The sequence below is a fragment of the Molothrus aeneus genome, chromosome 3 (genome assembly GCF_037042795.1).
Source record: "Molothrus aeneus isolate 106 chromosome 3, BPBGC_Maene_1.0, whole genome shotgun sequence".
Taxonomy (NCBI): Eukaryota; Metazoa; Chordata; class Aves; order Passeriformes; family Icteridae; genus Molothrus; species Molothrus aeneus.
In genome coordinates this window covers 28,791,733-28,815,260 of record NC_089648.1, presented here as the reverse complement: position 1 = coordinate 28,815,260, position 23,528 = coordinate 28,791,733, and the positions used below count along the sequence as shown (strand labels likewise).

General features: G+C 33.7%; 1 protein-coding gene across 1 annotated transcript in view; it reads left to right on the top strand.

The window, feature by feature from the left end:
* The window catches only part of DNAH8 (dynein axonemal heavy chain 8), a 115,159-nt gene that overhangs the window by 80,462 nt on the left and 11,169 nt on the right, over window positions 1-23,528 (top strand). The window contains exons 67-85 of the mRNA XM_066547881.1: window positions 516-692; window positions 1,548-1,715; window positions 2,494-2,706; window positions 3,872-4,009; window positions 4,345-4,472; window positions 5,195-5,366; window positions 6,394-6,549; window positions 7,843-7,998; window positions 8,992-9,174; window positions 9,648-9,753; window positions 10,579-10,831; window positions 10,932-11,122; window positions 11,502-11,623; window positions 13,635-13,753; window positions 15,042-15,244; window positions 16,197-16,270; window positions 18,561-18,713; window positions 21,212-21,367; window positions 23,399-23,515. Coding sequence (XP_066403978.1) covers window positions 516-692; window positions 1,548-1,715; window positions 2,494-2,706; window positions 3,872-4,009; window positions 4,345-4,472; window positions 5,195-5,366; window positions 6,394-6,549; window positions 7,843-7,998; window positions 8,992-9,174; window positions 9,648-9,753; window positions 10,579-10,831; window positions 10,932-11,122; window positions 11,502-11,623; window positions 13,635-13,753; window positions 15,042-15,244; window positions 16,197-16,270; window positions 18,561-18,713; window positions 21,212-21,367; window positions 23,399-23,515 — 2,985 coding nt within the window. The remainder of the gene's footprint in view (window positions 1-515; window positions 693-1,547; window positions 1,716-2,493; window positions 2,707-3,871; window positions 4,010-4,344; window positions 4,473-5,194; window positions 5,367-6,393; window positions 6,550-7,842; window positions 7,999-8,991; window positions 9,175-9,647; window positions 9,754-10,578; window positions 10,832-10,931; window positions 11,123-11,501; window positions 11,624-13,634; window positions 13,754-15,041; window positions 15,245-16,196; window positions 16,271-18,560; window positions 18,714-21,211; window positions 21,368-23,398; window positions 23,516-23,528) is intronic.

Below are 23,528 nucleotides of genomic sequence, written 5' to 3'. Positions count from 1 at the left end.
TAACATGATATTGGGACTTTTCTACTTCAAAATTCCTTAGAAAAATGTTCATTGCAGTCCAGTTTCAGATTTTGTCTTTTACATTACCAAGGTATCTGTGTGTTCATGAGAGTGGTGGTCTGGTAGAAATCTGGTTTCCAAAATGACTCTCTGGAAAGGCATGCTAGGGAATGGATCAGTGTAGGCATTCTGTTTTCTGAAAGATACCATAATGCTCTGATGGTGCATATTTAATATGCACTGGAGAGTGAATTTTGGTGATGACTTAGGGACTGCTTGCATGCTTTGAGTCCTTTAATCTCATAAGAGAGAAATATATGACAGAAAGGAATGAAATTGAACTTCTCACATTTAATTTTTATTCAATAGTTATATGATACCATATGTAGTTAGCTGTAGTTGGGGTTAGATTTATATACTTAATAGCTGTTACATACCTATTTTATCATGTGTTTGGTAATCATTTGTTCCACCATTTTGATTTATAGATTTTATGTGTTTATTACCAATTTCAGGTACTAGAAGAAGTCAAAGAAAGTGCTGAAGCCGCAACTAAAATAAAACTTGAAGTCCAGGAGGTGAAAGATAAAGCACAAAGAATTGTGGATGCAATTGATATAGAAAAGCAGGAAGCAGAGAAAAAACTGGAGGCAGCTAAACCAGCACTAGAAGAAGCAGAAGAAGCTCTGAAAGTGAATAAGTTTCATTTTTATTAGTACAGTATTATTTGCATCATCTGTGAGAGGCCAGAGCCACCAACACAGAGCTGTCTCTTGGTATTAACTGCTGTCACCAGCTCCTTGCTGTTGCTGGCCATGTCACTCAAGAATACTTAAGGCACACGTATTTTAGTTCAAACACATAGGAACTGTTTTATAGTATTTCTTCCCTTCCATCTGAATACTTGATCATTATGAAGGTGGAGATCTTTCCAAAAGCTACTGATGCCTTTAGAATATCTGTTATTCTGAATTCAAGGGAATACTTCTTGTGCTAACAGAATGTTTTTAATTAAAACTTAAGTAGTTACACCTGTCTTTTGAGACAAATAAAAATCTATATCTTCCTTGACCAAAAACCACAATGCTTTTGATTTTAAGACTAAAACAGGAAAAAAGGGGATTCAGGGCAATCAGAAGCAGGGTTCAGAAATCTGGAGGCATTACTGTGCTACATAATTTCATTATTCTGCTCTGAACAGTAAAAAACCTCTGAAATCAATCATGGCCTTCCATTCCAATTATAAGAATTTATGTGAAAGAAGTTATTGAGTAGTAAAGGCAAAAAAAAGGAGCATTGATTGCTCTTACACTGATATTTAGATAATGAGTTAAATGAAACTTACAAAAATAGTCACAAAATTACTAAAGTTTCACCAAACTATGAAACTTATTAATTAGGCCAGGTTTCTCACTTTTTTGGTGTATCCTTAATACAAATGCACCTCAGAGAAAAGTATTATAAATGAACATGAAAATTAAGATATTGAATGGGAAAGTAGAATGATGGTATTGATGCAGGATTCTATTGCACCTTTCTTCAAACAGACCATCAGACCAGAGGATATCGCTACTGTTAGAAAACTTGCAAAGCCTCCACACCTCATTATGAGGATCATGGACTGCTGTCTGCTACTATTTCAAAAGAGAGTGGATCAAGTTACCATGGATCCAGAAAAGCCTTGCTGCAAGCCATCATGGGGAGAATCACTAAAAGTAAGTAGAGTTTTCAAACAGTGCTTCTTAAACATCAGAAATAGCAATTAGCTTATCAGAGAACATTTGATGCTGTTTACCCAAAACATGACAGAATTTTATTGAAAGGCAACCATATTGTTTTAAGATAAACTGTATCTATACACTATGTCTAACTGGTAGAAATAGTAGGTGAATTGCTTAGAGACTTTTGCACCAGAAGCTTTAGAGTTTCTTTGTCCCTTCCTGGCACATGGCCTGATGGTAATAGTAACAAATAGTGCCCTTGCATTTTATTTAGACTTTTACAGTTAAAAAAGTCATCAAAAGCTTTTGCTTTTCACCTATATAATAAAATGAGACAAGCAGTTATTCCATGAATTACCTTTAGCATGCAAAAAGTTTGTTAGAAAAAAATTAAACCAAATTATTTCACTTTTCAGAATTTAGATAATACATCACAACTGCCAAAGCATTTTTTTTTTTTTGCATTTAGTTAAGTTACAAATATATTTCTGAGTCTTTCTTTGGGTCAATTTTTTTAAATAAAATGATGCTTCTTAAATGCTTCTGAAGTGCAACACAGGAATATAGTTACTGGAGTGTAATTGGTTAAAACTTCAAAATAACAGCAGGTGTGTGGGAGGAGTTACAACTGAATAGCACACTTATAATATTAGCAATATGAATTACCTCTTTTTACAGAAGAATTTTAGGAATGCTTTTTAACAGCTTTAACACCTATGTACAAGACTTTGAATGTCAAATGTGTAAATAACTCGTGTGTTGTTTTTTAAAGCTTATGAGTGGCCCGTTCTTGAACAACCTAAGGAACTTTGCTAGGGATACAATCAATGATGAGACAGTAGAATTAGTCCAGCCTTACTTTGAAATGGAAGACTATACACTGGAAAATGGTAAAAAGGTGTGTGGCAACGTGGCAGGACTCCTCTCTTGGACAAAAGCCATGGTGGTATTTTATGGTGTTAACAGAGAAGTCCTGCCTCTTAAGGTAATACGTCCTCTCTTCCTTTGTGTTTGCTTACCAGTGGCTAAAGAGGGTAGGAGCAGAAACAAAACTATTTTCTCCTTGATTCTAGAGAGAAAACAGAACAAAAAATTAGCCTAGACTAAATTTATGTGATCTGGTTTACTTTGTATAGGGAACGGTGTTTTCAGTCTTTTCTTATTATGTTATAATTACTTTATAATTGTTTTAAAAATGTTGTACCAGGATCTTCATTCCTTCTCCAGAAGGTCCTGCAAACAGAGGTTTGCAGATATTTTAGCATTTTTGTTTTCTCCTGGTAACTTAGAAGCAGTGGAGCACTGACATCTTGCCTATTGGCTTTCTAAAGAGGTTCAGAGTTCACCAGCTCAAAGGAGCTATGTTGCAATAGTAGGGAGCAAAATAAGGAAAACATTTTTAAGAGTAAATTTTTATTTTAGTGTGTGTGAGTGTTCTTTTTCAAGTTTATGAAGCTCAGTCAGTGATTTTTTTCTTCTAAACTATTTTATCCTTAAATATAGCATAATAAAAAAACCAGTAAAAGCGGTGAGCACATGGCAATCCCAAATTTTTTTCACATTTTGTCACTGGTAGAAGTGTTATTTACAGGAGCAACAGTAATACAGATTAATATTTTTTAAAATAATTTCATTTCTTGTGTTCACCATAAATATAATTTTAGGAACAATAGGAAGAGTCACTGTTTTAGGACCATTTCATAGCATGTAAAAGCAAGATTGTTAGCTGATAAAGGACCAGTCTCCTGTTGTGATTGCTGGTCACTACAAAATTCACTAGTAGAAGAGGAAACTACATATAGTCAAGCAAGAATACTGAGTGATTTTTCTTCTAGTCTAACCAATGTGTACAGATCAGGAACCTTACTTCCTTAACCGTCTTCTTGAAATGTAATTTTTTTTAAAGGAATAAAATTAACAATATATAGTAGAACTTTAGGTGCTGTGTTGTTATTGCACATAAAAAAATCTTATCTTTGGTATATATGTGATATAGTTTTCAGCTTAAATGTTTTTATGTTTATATAAAAGTTAGTTATTTTGATGCATTGTTGTCTTGTGATTACCAGCTAACTAGGCTTAAATAGTTCATTGAATTATATTAAAATCATATGTATGATTGAACTTCTAATTTTTTTTCTCCTTTGCAGGCTAACCTGGCAAAGCAAGAAGGTCGCCTGAAAGTAGCTAATGCAGAAAAAGATAAAGCTCAGGCAGAATTAGATGAAAAGCAAGCTGAACTGGATAAAGTGCAGGCAAAGTTTGATGCAGCAATGAAGGAGAAAATGGTGAGATAAAAGTATTTTAGTCTTACCAAAAATGCTTGTACAATATTGTTATGTAATCAGAATTTGCTGCAAACACACATTTACCTGCCACCTTGAATAACATGGCTGAGATTCAGGTGTAATAGTAAGAGATTTAAGCCTAATCTTCTTCCTGTGAATAGGAACATATTAGATGCCCTGAAGTGTCTAATGTATTAATTTTATTGAGAAATATTAATAAAATATTTATTTTATTAAATAAATAGTTATAATAAATATAAGAGGATGAAAAGTATATAAAATGACTCCACCATTTTGCATTTGATGATTAAGTAGGACATTTTTTTTAATTTTAGGACTTAGAGGATGATGCAGAAACATGCAAAAGAAAGATGCAAGCAGCCTCTGCACTTATAGACGGACTGAGTGGAGAAAAAATTAGGTGGACTCAGCAAAGCAAAGAATTTAAATCTCAAATTAAAAGGTATCAAATCCATTACAGAAAAACAAAAAAGAAAATGCTTGTAAAAACTGAAGTGTTGGTAAACAATTTAATAGCTTTAATTGTGGTACTTAATTTTCTTCCTGGAAATCTTAATATAGCAATGCAATCAAATGAACTACCCTGAAATTTGAATTTTCCTCCCATAAGTAAGAATACATGGGTGCTGAGTACTAGTATTTCAGTTAAGAACAATACCTCTGATTTTGGCATTAGCTTCCAAAAAAATTATTACCATGGCTGTTATGTGCCTATACTACAGCTGCTTCTGCAGTCCCCCTAATACTGCACATCCTTCTGATGTCACTGGGGAAGTGAAAGCTTCAGATAAGCTCAGCTTCTGTTGAAGACTTATGTTACTACAAATTTGCTATGGGGAAAGTGGGCATTTCTGGTGGGAGTTTCAATAGAACTAGGTTTGTATCCTTGATAAATACTGTATTTCAGACATGTTTTTAAGAAATAAACAATTTTATTAACTCATTTAGGAAAAAAATAATAATAGTCATTAGGGCTTTATTGTTTTGTAGGGGTGGAGATGATGTTTTCATAAAATACTATTCTTAAGTTTTGCCTCAAAAATGCTCTGGAAAAAACTTTTTTTTTAATCTTTTTATATTTCAAAAGTTGGTTGTCTAAGTAATTAGAAATTGAATTTGTGCATGTGCACCACCTTTTAATGGTGATTTTTCTTCCTTTTCTAGACTTGTGGGAGATATATTGCTCTGCACAGGCTTTCTTTCATACTGTGGACCTTTTAATCAAGACTTCAGAAACCTTTTGCTTAAAGACTTATGGGAAACAGAGTTGATAGAGCATAAAATCCCCTTTTCTGATGATTTGAACCTGATTTCTATGTTGGTAGATCAACCAACAGTAAGTTCTTGGTGCTTGGAGGGTTTAATTTGAATTTCTGTCAGCACATTCTACAACTGTTAGCCAGCATTATGCCTGCTTAGAGAAGAACTATAATCCCCAGTATTCCAAATATTGCTGTGCTGAGTAGTTCTGTGGTTTCCAAATGCTCCTGGCAATTTCCACTAAATCTTGGTGTAGTAATAGTAACAAAACCCAAGAGAAAGAAGTGATGCACAATCGAATTTCTCACCCCCTGCTGACCAATACCCAGTCAATCCCTAAACCATGATCAAGCCTCTTCTGAGTAACTCCCCCAATTTGTATAGTGGAGATTCTATGGTATGGAATATCCCTTGGGCCAGTTCAGGTCAGCTGCCCTGGCCATGATCCCTCCCAGCTTTTTGTGCACCTGCTCGCTGGCAGAGCACAGGACACTGAAAAATCCTTGACTTGGGGTAATCACTACTGAGCAACAGCCAAAACATCAGGCTGCCAACATTATTCTCACACTAAAGCAGAAAAACACAGCACTGTACCATCTACTAAGAGAAAATTGACCTTTATTTCAGCCAAAACCAGGACATTTCTAAAACAGGGGGTTTGTTGTAATTTAAAATAGAATACATAAAGTCCTTTTATTCAGTGTAAATGTATTAGAAATGGGCAAAGAGTGGGAAATGCCAGAATCTTCAAGTTTCCTTTAGTAAACATTAATTCCCAAAAGCTCTCTTAGACTAGTTTTTGCTTAATTGATCTCAATGCTTAATTTGTCTGTCAAGCTGTCTTTTAACATTCTTACACTTTAAAATATACTTTTTGTGATTCCATACAGTTTAAAAAATCCATAAGAATAAAATTCTGGAAATATTTTTATACTTGCATTAATACTTCTTCAGCAGGTTTAGAAATGCATTCCCTGTGATGTCCCTGTTACTTCTTAGAAAAATTTTAATTGAAGAAAAATTCCCGTGATAATTGATTTCAAACTACTCTTTTTCCTTCATCTCTCTCTCTCTCTTTTTTTTTTTTTAATTTTTTTCTTTAGATTAGTGAGTGGAATCTTCAAGGATTGCCTGGAGATCACCTCTCAATTCAGAATGGTATTATTGTCACTAAGGCATCAAGATACCCACTTTTAGTAGACCCACAAACTCAAGGAAAAGCGTGGGTTATAAATAAAGAACAGGATAATGAATTACAGGTAAACAGTGTCTTAAAGGAAGGGTGTGTGCTCTATTACACTCCTTCACACATTATTGCTTTAGAAGGAGATTGCATTTGAGTCAATGTGATCTGTGATGAGTTTAACATGTATGCAGACTGACAATTATGCATCAGCAGGGAACTTGAGAACAGCTGTAAATCCCACTCAAGGGCATGGAAAAGACTATCCAACTTGTATGAGTTCTAGCAAAAAAGTATAAAAGTATTTTGTTCAAGATGGGTAGGTATAGTCCCAACACAAAAGAGGACAAAGAGGTGATAATTAAAAAGCAAAAGAGTATCATATGAAATTATTAAATGAGAGCAAATTGGGCGACTGTTGGTAACATTACAGATAAAGGCAGGATAAGTTACAGCTCTGAAAATGTAGGCAAAGTGCCTCAAGTGTTGCAGCCCATAATTTAGGACCTGAGAAGGTATTCATAATGAGGTGGTCACTACAAAAGGAAATTGAGGAAATCCAGCTGAAGCCATACCCATGAAAAATTTGCCTATCCTAACATAACTGCAATCTTCATAGCTCTTTTACAGGTTAAGCCAATATGCTAAAATGCCTGCTCATGAAATATAATACAAAGATGTTCATGTGTCACTATTTGCATCACAAATTATTTTTTCCCAAATGATGTGACATGGCAAAAGGAAACTGCATTTTAAAAACCTTAGCCTGAATGCTGAGAAAACTCATATGTCCTGAATATCAATAAATTTTGGAGGTTTTAGAATTAGTTAATTACATAGCTTACTATTTTATGCATGCTTTTTAATAATTTCATATAGTATGAATCCCATTTCATGAAATATCAATCTGAATTCATAATATTGTAGTAGTGTTTCATTTTTTAGACTGAGTTCAGATTTCCAGAAGGAATTTCTCAGCACTTCAAAGCTAAAATTAGAAAATCTAGTCCTTCTAGGACATAGAACAGAAAATTAAAGGCTAGGTGTCTCTGATTTCTAAAATATAGATAACATCTTTAATATGCCATAAGCTGTACCAGTTTGATTTAGTACATTATTACTCTCATAATGAAGTCCTGAGGATTCAGTTACAGCCAACCTTTTAAGCCACCATTTTATGGTAATTTTCACTGTACACACAGAAGTATTTCTGCATAAATTGCTGCATGGTCAACATTTATAGCACCTGCTTTAAAATGCAACTAACAAAAACAATGAAAAAATTTTCCATGGTTAGGTCTGTGGTTTTCATGTAAGACTGTGAAGAAATGCTTTGTCCTTACAACAAATTTATAATTTGCTTTTTGAGGTAACAACTCTGAATGACAAGTATTTCCGGCAACACCTTGAAGACAGTCTTTCACTGGGACGATCACTCCTGATTGAAGATATAGAAGAAGAATTGGATCCAGTCCTTGATAATATATTAGAAAAAAATTTCATAAAATCTGGATCTGCTTTTAAGGTTAGTAATCAAAAAAAGAAATGGAAAAAGTAGCTAGCCTTGTGACAAATGTTATTTTATCATTGTTATAAACACCTAGGTAAACTTTGTATTCAGTAGAGATGTAAAGAATCAAACTGAACTAATAAAATGTAACAGACAGAGCCTCAGCTGTGTAGTAAGTTGGCAAGTCTAAACTATGAGTTTAACTAGCAGGGTTATTACTGAAGTTTCCAAACTGGAACCAATTATACTTACCTGATTGAATGCTTAAAATTCTTTCTAGTGATTTTCAAGCAGTGCGAATATGCTTAAGGAAGTGGTTTGGTCCTACTCCTTTATAAGCCAGGTATTTGAAGACATCTTGGAGACTCATATGTTGGAGCCTCATTTTCCCCCCACTGTCCCATGGCAGATGATCTTTAAGGTCCCTTCCAACACCAACAATTCTGTGATTCATACTACAATATCCAGTGATCAGATTTCCTTGTGCACATACAGCTTTTGAGTTAGACTGCTGTTTCAGAATATCTTAATTCTATAAAAAATTATTTTGAATACTCTGAATGAATTTTTACTTCATTTGGAAATATTCTTTGAAACCTGCTTAGTCTTAATAAAGATAAAATTTATGTCCAGTAATTCCTGTTCCATTGATGGATCATATAATTCCTTTTACCTTGGACATAAGAGAATGATGACTTCTACAAAGGTCAGCAGTTTCTACTACCTCTTCATTTGAGGTGTGCTTAGAAACCAAATGGTTCTGAAACTTTTAATCATAATCCACAGTGGAAGTGATCCCTATATTTAACTGGAGTGAAATGCTACTTTTATAACATACTGTAACTTATACATTTGATCATTGACTTTTATTTTCACGACAAATTTAAATTGTGAAATAAATTTCCTCTTTTTGGCACTTCAAATAGTGTAATTTTTTTCTGCTCAATGTTACTGAGTTTAATTAAGCTCATTTTCCTCTGTTTAATACTATTTTAACTTAATCCACAGGTGAAAGTTGGTGATAAGGAAGTAGATGTTATGAATACATTTAGACTATTCATTACTACAAAGCTACCTAATCCTTCTTTCACACCTGAAATTAATGCAAAAACATCAATTATTGATTTTACTGTTACAATGAAAGGACTTGAGAATCAGTTACTGAGAAGAGTAATACTCACTGAAAAACAGGTAAGTTAACAGTACAAACAAATCATAGTGATATTTAATTTTTTTCCATTTAATTGGTTTTGGTATGTAGAAAAAAAGAAATTTTCAAATGGAAAAAAAAGGTATTAGGTATTTTGTAAAATTATATTCAGATTCAGAATAGACATTTCCAAATATCAAAAATGCATTGGGAGGCTCTTAATATATATATGACTGTCAGTACAACACAAACAATTAATTACCTGGATTTGACATTGATAAGATAAATCACAAGATACTGAATAAACACTGCTTAAACAAACATTTGTTATTAAAAACATGTTTTAGATACCAAGAAAAGTAAAATGGACATTTCATGACTGGATCCAACTCTTCACCTCTATCTTCAATCACAATTCATTCACTTGAAAAATCGGAAACTGAATTTTAAGTATCTCTCATAAAAGTTGCACCCCATAAAATGTCATGCCATTTTCTTCTTTTTCCAATAACAGGAACTAGAGGCAGAACGAATTAAACTCATGGAAGATGTAACTTCTAATAAGAGGAAGATGAAGGAACTGGAAGACAATCTTCTTTACAAACTAAGTGCAACCAAAGGTTATGTATCAAAATATTAATCAGATTAGGCAGATAAAACTAATTCACACTAGGTCTTTTCCTTACAGATTTTGGTTTATCCATCTAAGATTTAGTAAGAGAATGTACAATGGCAGGAGTATGAGGACTGTGAGGGATTTGGTGCTATAACATGCCACTATGTGCAACTCAGGACACCTGAGCTTAACACCTAAACAGGTTTTTTGAAATACATCTATATTTTTGAGAGCTTTCTGCCCCTCAGATGAGATCAGGTATCTGACCATGGGCAAATCTTTAATCCTTTAATGGAAATATAAATTGGAATGGCCTGGCTTAAAATTGCTTTGAAACTCTTCTGCAGTACATTATGAGCCTGAACATGACCACTTGCAATCTCTGGTGGAAAAAGAATCTGGTAACAGAAAATCTGTGAGTAACTGCTGGAGATTCATGCCTATTGTTGAATGACCATTTCCCTTAGGACCATAAGTCTTTTTTACTTTGAGAGTGACAATGAATAGACTTCAAAATAATTTAAATCATTTGTTGACTATGTAGGTTGTGTGGATAAGATAGGATCTTCTCTAGTATGTGTTGCAAAGCTGTTGGTATAAATACATTTAACATATTTTGAATGAATTTTCTCAAATATATTGGATGTAAAAATAATCTTTAGTATTACATATCCTATCGGGTCTCTATTTTCAAAGCTTTCTGTAATTCAGTAAATAATTTCATTTTTTGAAATCAATTCCTATAATTTGGCCTTTTGTTTTATATATACATATGAAGTGAAAATATTGTTACAATAATATCCTAAACACCTAGTATTTTACTTTTCAGGTTCACTAGTGGATGATGAATCTTTAATTGGTGTCCTGCAAACAACTAAGCAAACAGCTGCTGAAATAGCTGTCAAGTTGTCTGTGGCAGCAGAAACTGAAGTGAAGATTAACACTGCTCAGGAGGAATATCGACCTGTTGCTACACGTGGAAGCATTCTTTATTTCCTTCTTACAGCAATGAGCATGGTCAATAATATGTATCAAACTTCACTGGCTCAGTTCTTAAAGCTGTTTGATCAATCTTTAGCCAGGTAGGAAGACACAGATTTTTCCTACTATTCAGATGTTTGCCTTTCCAATGTATTTGCTCTTATTCATGTGGTTTCTTTGTGCTTTGTTTTCATGATTTAGGTCTAAGAAGTCTCCTGTGCCTCAGAAAAGAATCTCAAATATTATTGAATATCTTACTTTTGAAATTCACTCATATTCTGTCAGAGGCCTGTATGAAAACCACAAATTCCTCTTTACCCTCCTCCTGGCTTTAAAAATTGATATTGAGAGAGGACATGTGGAAAACAGAGAGTTCCAAACTCTCATTAGAGGTAAGTTTTAAAAATTGTTTTATGTGTAGAACTAATTCAACTTTTTTTAACTTTTATGCCATTTCAAAATCTTATTTCTGTGTCTACATGGTTTCTATCAACATTTCTGTGGGAACTGGGCTTGTTCAGCTTGGCAAAGGGAAGCCTTAGAGGGCACCCAATAGTAGCCTTCCAACACCTGTGAGAAGGCCATTAATAATGCTAAGTTACCCTTAGGTATAAAATAAATGCTAAGTACACAAGAGTACAGTTAGTATCCTGGAGAAAATTACTTAGGTCAAAATATATAAATTAAAAAGAAATGTCAATTATATCTTGACCCCTGGAATATCATGTATTTCATCAGAAAGTACATTTCATCCTGTGTTTTCATCCACAGGAGGTGCAGCTTTGGATCTACAGACTTGCCCACCCAAACCATGCCGCTGGATTCTTGACATGATATGGCTAAATCTAGTGGAGTTGAACAAACTTCCACAATTTGAAGAAATTTTGAACCAGGTGATATCTTCTAATTATCTTTTTAATGTTAATAACCAATTTTGTCATCACAATTGTGTTTCCACAAAAATACAGAATAACAGAATAGAGACAATTAGGAAGCATGAATGGTGGTGTGTTTATTTATGTTCTTTAGGGTATTTGGTATTATAATAATTGAAGTAGAAAAAGGAGAGAAGGAACAGGAGCAAAGGAAACAGGAAGTCAATAAAAGAGAGATAGGATAAAAAGGTAGAGGTATCAAAAAGGCTCATAAAATTAATCTGAGTATTAGGTTTTAAGTTACAATTTTGTCTGTCTTGATTTTGGTGTATTTTTACAAGTTTGCTGCTTCTTTTTAAATACTCATTTCTGTTCCAAGGGTAACATTTAGATATGATGAGCTGGCTACAAATGCCATGTTTTACATAGGCATGCATGAACTTACATGCACATAAGCTTGTGATGTTCAATTTGTTAAATTTATTTTTCTTTTTTTAGTGCAGTTGAACCATTCCCTAAGCATTTCTTGTATCTAAGTGCTCCTTGTTAATCAGGCTGATAGCCAGGACAGTAAGTTCTCCTTGCTGCTACAGCATTGGCCAAGTCCATTTTGTGATGGCCCTGGGGGGTAGCAGACATTTTAGCTAAATGGTTACCTGCAAGTGGTCCTGGCTGTTTCTAAAACCTGTATCAAGGCAAGAGTTGGATACATACTAGTGCAATTCTTCCAGTTTTTGGTTTCTTGAGGTATCAAAATAGAATATTTAGTTAGGAGAAAGTTGGAGAAGCTTTAGTTAGGTTGTTCACTCTGGGTTGTTAGGGCACCAGAATCCTATTTCTATAAAAGTCCTTTCACCAGGACTTTTCTAGAATGTGTGTAAACAAAATTTTAGACTCTGAAATACTTAGGTGACTATGTTACCGCAAAAGCGGTAATTAATTAAATTATTAATTTAATTAATTTTAAAATTAATTTTTTAGCACCGTCTTACTTTTGTCAGGTACTTGCAAAGTTAAAAAGGGGCAATTAAAATTATTTCAGTCATAGATAGATATGGAATATGGAAGGGTACCAATTAAAAACCCAAATATAGGATATCAATTAAAAACCCAAATATTGTGAAAACATCTTTTTAATACTTATTTTTATCCATTAGAAGTGCTGTTCTATTTGATTAATCATATAATATACAACCATATCATTATTCATTTAGATAAAAAAGAAAATTATTTAAAGTGACCAGAAAAGGACTGAGAATGGTATGCCTGGTCCTCAAGAGGTCTCCTGTGCTTTTCTTTTTCTCATGCTAGTTTCAATTTGTTTTTCTCCTCTAAAAAAAATAAGTCCCAGAGGCCAAATTTAAGACAGACATCTTTTGTTTTAAACCTTTAGCAGTGCATTCCTCGTTCTTTTTCCAGTGGTCTGAGAGCATTGCAGCAGCTGACCCTCCTCAGTCCCTGCATTGAAGGCTCGGTTGCATTTTCACTATGTTCTTCCTTCTGGTATTCCTTGTCCTATTAGGTCAGGGGTCTAAGAGGTGCCTTATATTGTGATGATATTTGTGGTCAGGTTTATTCTTTCTCAAGCCAAAAGCTTACTAGAATCTGCTGCTTTTAATTCTTGATTCATTGGCTGGATAAACTGCACTGGGACAAATTTTTCTGGTCCTCTTCATATTTTGTGACCAAAAGGAATAAATTAATCAATCACAGGGTGTTCCTCTTGTAGTATAGAATCCTCCTGCTAATTACTGATTTTTTTTAAGTAGATGCATGTGTTTGGGAGGGGAATGCATAGATAACTGGCTGGCTTGAGAGTCTGCATCTTAACACTGAGTGCAGCAATTGAATTAATATTATTTGTAGTATTTTAGTAGAAATTCTCATGGCATATGTCTTAAATGCTATAGGCAATGTTACTTGTAATATGTCCTAATATAATAATGGCCTCTCATTAAAAGCTACATTTGCAAGGGGATTTTACTGCAACTGAAATATATTTATTTGTGTGTTAATGTAACAAATTTAGATAGCTCACAGTGATAAGGCATGGAAACACTGGTTTGATAAAGATGCCCCTGAGGAAGAAATTATCCCTAATGGATACAGTGATTCACTTGACACCTTTCGCAAGCTTTTACTCATCAGGTGAGCATCTTTAGAAATTTTGGGAAATTACACAGTTGCAACGCATCTCAACCTATCAGTATGCTCTTATCATAATAGTGTAATTTCAGTTATCTCTGCGTGACAATAAATAGCAATTCACTCACATGAAATATGTTTTTATTCAATTACTTCAGAGCTATTTTCTGCCATCTAAAGGTATTTATAGAAAATATTATTTATAACTTTGCTTTTATGTCAGGAGAAATGCAAACTGGATTGCATGATGCAGCCTTCTTTGAGAAGCCCATGAAAAAGTAGAATATTCCAGATAGTTTTCAATTTTTTTAAATTAAATTTCTTTTGAAATTAACTATTTTAAATACCTTTAAACAAGTATTAAAATATAAAATAAAAAAGAGAGATGGTGAAAATCCAAAATAAGTATTCAAAATCCCATGTGAAAGGTGTGCTATAAATTATATTTTTTTTGCACCATATAAGACCTCTAAGATGTTGGGATAAAATGGATTTCCCCAAAGAAGCATTCAGCTGCCTTATACATGAGATCATATCTTATTCCATTCATTTTATACTTCCCAAATGCTGTAACAAATAAATCAGATATACTAATGGAATACTGCAACAACATTATTTACTAGACTGTGATTTGTCTTTGGAGCAGATTCAGCCTGTGCCATAAAAAAGGCTGGAATCTGATGAAAATACCACATTGTTTAATGCTCTACACCCTAAGAGGGGAGGGGACCATCCAAGTCCACAGCATTTAAATAATCTTCAAAACTTGAAGATTGTCAAAGTTATATATTTTATCCAAAATTAGTTGTTTGTTTTTCCATGGGAAAAACACTCATCACCAGCACAAATACAATCCAGTGCAAAAGAATTGAATTTGTACCCTAAAAGGCTAAATGACCAAATGAATCATCTGCAGAGTTTTACTAAAGGGCAAAAAAAATCTTAACATTTTCCTCTTTGTGTTCTCAAATACAAAAGTTCTGTTTAAAATGAAGAATGTCCCAAACTAATGAAGGTGCCTAGAAGAGAAAATTCCAATGCAAATAGTTAAAGCAAAATTGTAAGCAACTGGAAAATATCATAAATAGAGGGAAGACCATCAGCTCTGCCTGTTATAATGTCTGTAAAGACAAACCTAGAAACATATATATATGAATGTGAATGTATGTATACATATATATCATTATTTTAAAAAATCGCCCTAATTGCTAAAAATAAAATTTCTAATTTGAGTCTGATCTTGGAGGAAGAGGCAGTGAATTTATATCTTTGTATGTATTTGATTTTCTAGGTCTTGGTGTCCAGACCGAACACTTTCCCAAGCGAGGAAATATATTGCAAGTTCCTTGCATGAGAAATATACAGAGCCAGTTATTTTGAATTTAAGAAAAACTTGGGAAGAAAGTGACATGCGAACACCTCTCATCTGTTTCTTGTCTATGGGATCAGACCCAACTGATCAGATTAATTCCTTGTCTCGGAAGCTTCATCTGGGTATGAAAGTAATTATTCATTGTCATATGTTAAGACACAGATGGGCAGTGTAAGTAATTTCAGAGATGATTTTTCCTGAGAAGTATTTCTTGAATTCTCTTGCACTACTGTTTGTTCCTGAAATATCATCTTAGAGATAAAATAATGTTTTAAATAGAAGAGAGTATGCTAAGAACCATTCTGTGTGAGGTTGGACAGTAATTCAAGTCTTTTTTTCATAAATTGTTATCATCCTTCCTGGTGATGATAACTTTTTAAATCCCTATCTTGTAAAGCAATTAATTCTTCTTTTAAAGTCCTGTTATGGTGACAATAATATTTTCTTGTTTTAACTCTTAACTAAAGGTAACTGAAAAATCAGTAATCTGTTTAAAATGTTACTTTGTAACAAAAAAAATAGCTACAAGGTCTACATTTTTATATTCTGGACTTTAGTTCTACATTATATGGAAGTTTCGAAAAAGTGCGAATACAAACTGAGTTGAGAGTACATCCCGTATATTCTTGACATTAGTCACATTATTGTGTTCATAAATTCAGTTTTACATCTTTGCATTGTGTTTATGTACACCTTGAGAAAAACCTCTGTTCATATTTCAAATGCTCTGGTGTTGTTAAAATTTGTCACAAATTCACATTCACAGTCAACATTAGTTACACTCTTTAACTTCTGTAAGCATATTGTCTATGTGTATTTCAATGTTGTTATACAAAATGTCAATGTTTAGAAAATGTATACAATGTATACAGTGTCAATGTTTAGAAAATGCTATACATTAATAGCATAATATGATGGCGAAGGGCTTTCATATTCTTTCATATTTATATATTTTTGCATTAAATTTATTTAATTGTGCTGTATTTATATCACTGGTTGTTGGACGGAATTGAAATTCTTACTTTTTCTCAATAATGTAAGTTCATTAATCTTATATTGTCAAATATGTTATAGAATGTAGGACCATCTCAATGGGCCAAGGACAAGAGGTTCATGCACGCAAACTCGTAGAGATGTCAATGGAACAGGTGGGGAAAAAACATTGCAACATAAGTTGATTGTTTTGATATTCTTTTACACCCCTTTAGCATCCAGTCTATAATATTTTGCATTTTCATCTTACTATCAAGCATATCTCAGGGTGACCATGTCTTTTTGAATGCCTGAGTTTAAAAACATTTCTCTGTGGCATATATATGTGGTGACAGTGGAGTCCAAGGCAATGCCTCTGGCAGCAGTGCTACTGAGCAGCTTCCCAAAAGCAGCACATCCCTTACTTATCACTACACTCTTAACAAAGGGTAAAAGGACACTGGGGCCTGGTCCTGTCCAGATCCCACCTCTTTATTGGAAATTTTTTTCATTTTTTCTCCTCCCATATAAGAGATACCTGGATGTTGCATAGCTTCTACTGAATGAAACGGTGAGTGCACATGTAGCTTAAAGTTGTAGATACAGAAGGATGTGCTTGCTTCTAATACTGTTTCACATTTTTCTTACAACACTGCTAGTGACAGGACCACTTACTCACCAGAATTTGGTGTCTCTTCTTTGTTTCTTTAATTGTCGATCTTTTGGCTTTGAGTTCCAAGCATGTTTAAGAACTTCTAAACAATATATAACAATTTTTCTTTAGATGTTGTAGTGTAATTTGTTATGGCAGATCATATTCCCCAACACTAAAATCATGAAAAACCCAAGTAGCAGCTACAGAGTGATAGTAATTGAAACTTCAAATACAATATAAAAGTTTTAGTGCAAAGGTGGTACCTTCTGGTCAGCTGGACACTTCAAGGAGCTGTGGACAGTCTTTCAAATGAAGACATACAGCCACAGTTGCCTGCAAACTCAAAATATGGGGTATCAGTCATATACCTGTACTTTGGAGGGGTAGAATATCTCCAGTAATAGAGAGCAGAACGTGAGTATTGGCATATAGATGTACACCAATTTGGAAAAAGAGAAAAAATAAATATCTTTATAGCAAATGAAAATTTATATTATAAGTGCACGCATATATCTGGTATTTCTTTTTTTGTATGTCTAGAATGGTCACTGTAAACTCCCAGTTCATTGCAATGGTGAAAACTGGAGCATCCCTTCCTTTCTTTTGCCCTTAAATTGAAGCACAAGGACACTAAAAACAGCACTCCAGTAGAGCTCCCAGTAACAATTTCTGAACTACATGCCTTGGTGCTGAAGGGAGGAAAATATGTACATCAGATTTGAAACTACTAAACAGAATTAGTGAATATGAGAACAAATACCTATTTGTTTTTTTTGTACCTCTGGCCAAGAATACATAATATGATTAAAACTGCTGTGCTGTGTTACAGGAAGATAATTTTCAAAAACTGTGTTTGATTCATTTGGAAATGTATGAAATTGATTAAAGATCTCCCTCAGAAAAGTTGATCCCCATAAAAGAATGAAAAAAAACACCTTCATTTAATCTTCTTTTTTAATATCTATCAATTCACCACAAATATGTCAATTATATTTTTTCACCAACAGTTACTGATGTTTTTTAAATGAGCTAAAACAAAATTGCTAAAATGAAATTACAAGCTGTAATGAAATCCACTGTCTATCACTGTTTAGAACTGATTAAATAATGTCCCATTTTAATATCAGGCTTCTAATTCATCAGCCTTCTAAAGTGATGCTAAAAATGCTGATTGGATTTAAATTCATAAACAAAAGTTTAGAGAGACAATAATCCAACTAGAGCTTTCTTGCAATTTGAGAGATGAATAAGATCAAAATAAGTGGAGGTTGAATATCATGCAAATGCCTTTATTGCATATAAACTTTAATTGGAGTTTAAAACTTTTAGAGTCTTAGAGTAATGTCTTGAGGTAGAGACATTACCACCTCTTTGCAGTTATTTAGATTATGTTATTAACAAATCGGTTTTTAAAAATACGTATTCCATTAATTTCAGCTGTTACTTTTCCACTCACATTCTTTTGGATCTGAGAACAGGATTGCTTATCACTGATGTTTTGCTGGGAGAGTACAGGAACCTCTTTTTGCCACTAGATAGCACTGATTCTTTACTTACAATATTGAGCCTGGTTATGTTATTTCATTGAGAAAAAGAGAATGTGGAAATAACTTTTGCACTAACTTTTCCTATTTGCTTTATCTGTGCCAGTATCCTATAATATCAAAAGAGAATATATATTTAGGAACAGAACAGAATTCTAAAAAAATTACATGGAAAACCAAATTTTATTCTTATATAGAGAGCTGGCTTTAGCATTATGAATGACTTGTTCTTAATATTATATGATAATAGTTGATATCCTTGTTTAGGGAGGCTGGGTGTTACTTCAGAATTGTCACCTTGGACTGGAGTTCATGGAAGAACTACTGGAGACACTTCTTACTGCTGAGATCCAGAATGACACATTTCGAGTTTGGATAACTACTGAACAACATCTTAAATTCCCAATTACACTGCTACAGGTTTGTTCAAATATTTAATTCAGGTATTTAATGAAAATTATTCAAATTAATTATGTAAATGGCGGTAAAAAATGGAGGGGAAAAACCCAAGGAAAAAATGGACTTTTTTACAATGTAAATATCACTTCAAAAAGGAAGGTTACTTACCAGTAACTGGAAGTTCTTGATGATGCATTATGTATGTGTGAGTCCACACTGTACACAGTCCATTCTGTACACAGAAGCACTTCAGTCTAAACTATCTGGCTTTACTTCTATCCCTTTTGGCCTGACCAGGTGCCTTGTAGACAGATTAATGCCCACAAACGTTCTTCCAGAGAAAGATTCCAGATTCCCCTAAAATAAAGAAATGAAGTGTAAATGGGACAGAACACACATGGATAACACATCTTAGAGAACATCATCTACCTGATTCCTTTGGATGAACTATAAATGGCTGCTCTGTAGATCTCAAGGACACGCTTTTTATCACAACCAGGAGAATTGTCTAAACTCTTACAAAGTACGCTTAAGTCACTGATGATGGTTCCCAACACTCTCATTGGGTCTTAATGTTACTTAATATCTACTGTAATAGCTGTATGTTGACATTCCTATGTTCCCTTTCCTCTAAAAAACAGTGGAAGTCTCCTTAGTCATTCTCATTCTCTCTGAATAAAAAGAGATGAATTCTCTCTGAATAAAAAGAGACCTGATATCCAGCATGTAAAGGGGGGAAGGACTCCTGTCTTGAAAGAGTGTAGAGACAACCTTCAGTAAGAATTGTCCATCCCCATGGTCTGTGTATGGAAAGCTAGCTGTATGCACTCCTGTGTTCTCTCAAAAGAACAAGAAATCATCCTGCATCTCCAAGGGATTTATGAATAGTGAGGTGTATGGACACACAGTTTGCTAAAAGTGAGAAAAGAACTCAGAGGGTTGCTAGATCAATCTTCACTGTGTTTATCTCAAATATTTCACATGTGATTTCCCACTATATATTGTCATGTTACCTGTTAAAATGTTAACATATTCAGGAATTCCAGAACAAGAATAATTGACAAACCAAAGCCCCTTCTCAGATGAAAAGAGAACAATTTGCTTTGCTCTTTTCAATATAGAATTTTCATCAATACCTGAACAGGATATCCTTTGAAATGTGGAAACATTGATTTTTCAAGTGTTCCAATCCAGTCCAACAGTAACAGCAACACAGCTCGGTGTGTCCATGGGCTGCCTGGCCTGTCCTTCCTGTGCAAGCTGCCATGTTACCCAAGCTAGACAGACAAGTATTTACTGTTGGAGAAAAAAAAAAAAAAACCTTCATTTTTATTTGAGTACCTACAGCATTTTTACTTGTCTTGAGCAACAGAGATTCTGGTAGGGCCAGTCTGTGTCTGAACTAATAAATTGTTCCATGAGCATTATCCAGCACTGGAACGCAATAGCCCATAGGGGTAAGTAGTTACAATATTCTCTGATGTGAAAACCTGTGCTTACTAGCACTTTTCCAAATAATTTGCAGGTATGGTTTGAAAATGAAAATGGTGTAGCCATTCTTCCCATTAGGTAGTTTTGCATGAAACTAAGGGGCTGAATTCTAAGGGGCTGTGGCAATTTACTACCACAAATATGGATTCAATGTCTACTGACCACAGTACTCAGGAATATTCTCTGATGAATCTAATTTGCTGCTGTAGACAGACACAGAGCCAGAGCAGCCACTGTGAACACAAATATCTGATCTGAGGGGTGAGATTTCATTGTATTTACTGTGAAATTCTGGGAACAGAAATACTACGCTGTTCTTGTCATTATAAGGGATGCTTCTCTTGCATGATTCAGTCATTGAATCAGGGATATAAAAGCCTTCTGAAAAGCACAGTGACTGCTTTTATGTCATTGAGGATAAATTTTAGGTCCATGGCCAAGTGTCAGTGATGGTTTTAACCAAAAGAAATTAAAGGTCTGTGTTCAAAATCCTTTGTGGCCTAATCTAGTATGACTGCAGAAGAGAAGGGTTTGGGAAGACCCGTTTGCAGCCTTGCAGTACTTGAAGGGGCCCATAGGAAAGATGAGGACAGACATTTTAGTATGGTGTGTTGCAACAGGTCAAGGGATTCTGGTTTTAAACTCAAGAAGGTTTTATTTAGATTAGATATAAGTTTTTTACAATGAGGGTGGTGAGGCACTGAGACAGGTGGTACCCAGAAAGGTACTCCATCCCTGGAAATATTCAAGGTCAAGTTGAACAGGACTCTGAGCAACCTGATCTGTTTGAAGATGTCACTGATCTTCAGGGGGGTTGGACTGGATGGCCTTTAAAAGGTCCTTTCCAACTTAAACTATTCTATGATTCTGTGTACTCCTTTTATGCAGTTTAAGTACATATCAACTTCATTTCTACAAGGCTTCAGTTATTTACATTTTATTTATAATTAGTACTTGTGACATTTTCATGTGTTGCTATTTTTGTTTCAGTAAACAAATCCAATTCCTTTAAATTTTTCTTGTGACAGATTGCTATAAAGTTCACAAATGAACCTCCACAAGGTATACGTGCTGGACTGAAAAGAACATTTTCTGGAATTAGTCAGGATCTGTTAAACATTAGCAACCTGCCTATGTGGAAACCTTTGCTTTACACTGTAGCTTTCCTGCATTCTACTGTTCAGGTATTTCTTAAAAGGTTTGCAAATAGTGGTGTAATATATGGAGTCACTCTAATAGAGGTTCCTGAAAAAACACATTCTGATATTTATTGTAGCATCATGCTGCAGGACTAAAGGTTTAACGGCCGTAATCTGTATTTCAAGGTTCATTATTATATCTTTTTTCTTTTTTTTAATAGCTTTTAAACAATTCTCATATAATGGGCATTTAGAGTTTTTTTTTCTCATCTAACTTCAGCTGATGGAAAGTTAGTCATTGGGTATATGGGAAAAAATTCTCTCTGTAGTCAATAGAAATAAATAAGCATGCTGAAACAGAAAACCAGCTTATCTGTCACAGCTGTCTTTCTCTAAGAGTGAATATTTTTCTAGAGATATATCACTCTCTCCATTGATTTTAAAGGCAATCCAGATGCCTAATTTAGAGTAGCTATTTTCTAGATGGCTAAAATTAAATAAAATTCTTATAATATCTGTGCCAATGTGTTTTCTACATTAATTCCAGTGTGAGAATAAAGATATATATACACTGTACTTTAAAGAGAAATAAGTTTTGAGATCACAATAAAGACTAATATTCTGAGCTCTCTGAATGTACCGCCTTTTCACCAAGGGTCTCAAAATAGTTACAAACACTGTTTAAGCCTTAGGTTCTACTGAGCATCTTGTATTTTTTGGTGTAGGCAGCTGATGATAGAAGGACAATTTTTTGATGTTCACTGTTACAGCATTCTCCATTATTTTCCTTCTACCCTTTTTAAACAGTGAAAAAGTTGTTCTGTTTACTGCTTTGGGATTATACTGTTCTTGTGGAACTAGAAGATCTATGCTTATTCAACCCATCAGTATTTTTAAAAACTATTATAGCTATTCATCTATTAAGAAATTTTATGAATTGCCAACCAACAAGCACTATATACATTTTCCTGCCTTTGAAGTGACCAGTTCTTAATATCCTTTGGTGACAAGATCATGATGATAAATATAGCTTAAGATGTAATTCAAAAAACTTTGCAGGAAATGATTACACTTTTCTGCATGGTATTATTGGTTAATGCTGTCTCATCTGCTTATAAGCAGATGATGGTTCCCAACACTCTCATTGAAAAATAAAAGGTGGGGTTTTTTTTCATTCTAGTTCTTTTTAAATATTGTAGCTAGGGTGCCTAAATGTTACTTCAGGTGTCAAAGACTGTCAGTGATTAGTGACTTGGTAATATAAAATCTGATAAATATGTTATTACTTAAATAATTTTAAAATGTAATTTATTAATTTGATAAATGTCAGTGCTATTCATAAATTTAGTTCTTAGCTTCTTGGATTAATTTGTCCTACATTCTGAAAAAAAAATCATTGAGCAAATTAACTGAGGTGGCTTTAATATATTTGTGAAAAATCTAAGTGCTAGATGTTGAAAGTGTTTGGGCTACAGAATATTTCTTCTTTACTTTCATAGTTGACTATTTTTCTGTTAATACAACTGTTATGACTTTATTTCCAAGTAGGCATGCAATAATATATTTCAATAATGTAATGGTGGCAAACTTAACATAAAGTTATGAATTTTGAAAACATGTACATTAAAAAAACCATATTGAAAAAATAAGACAGAAGTGGCAGTATAAAACTCTTTGGAAAACTGAGCATAAATATGGGAGCTTGAAAATGTTAAATATCATTAGTTGATAGTATATGTAAAAAGAAGAGAAAAACTGTACCATGCTAAATTAATTAATTATTTAATATAAAAATCTCATTATCCACACAGAAGTGTGACATTGTAAACTTGTGACTTTCAAATTGATTATTAAAGTTATTAATAAATTATTTTGTTGCTTTTCCTATAAATATTTATCCCTCATGGTATAACTTAACTGTATTATTGATATGTTTGAGGCATACAGCTATTTCTTAGGCTACATTTCTTCTCCAGTTCAATTCTTTACTCCACTGGTATTGTTATTGAAATTTATTAAGGAAAGAAAATTATAAGTTGTTTCATAAATATATTTGGTTTTAATTTTATTCCTAAGGAGCGACGCAAGTTTGGACCTTTGGGTTGGAATATTCCCTATGAATTTAACTCAGCAGACTTTACAGCCAGCATTCAGTTTATAATAAATCACCTAAAAAAAATTGACATCAAGAAGGTGAATGCTAAAA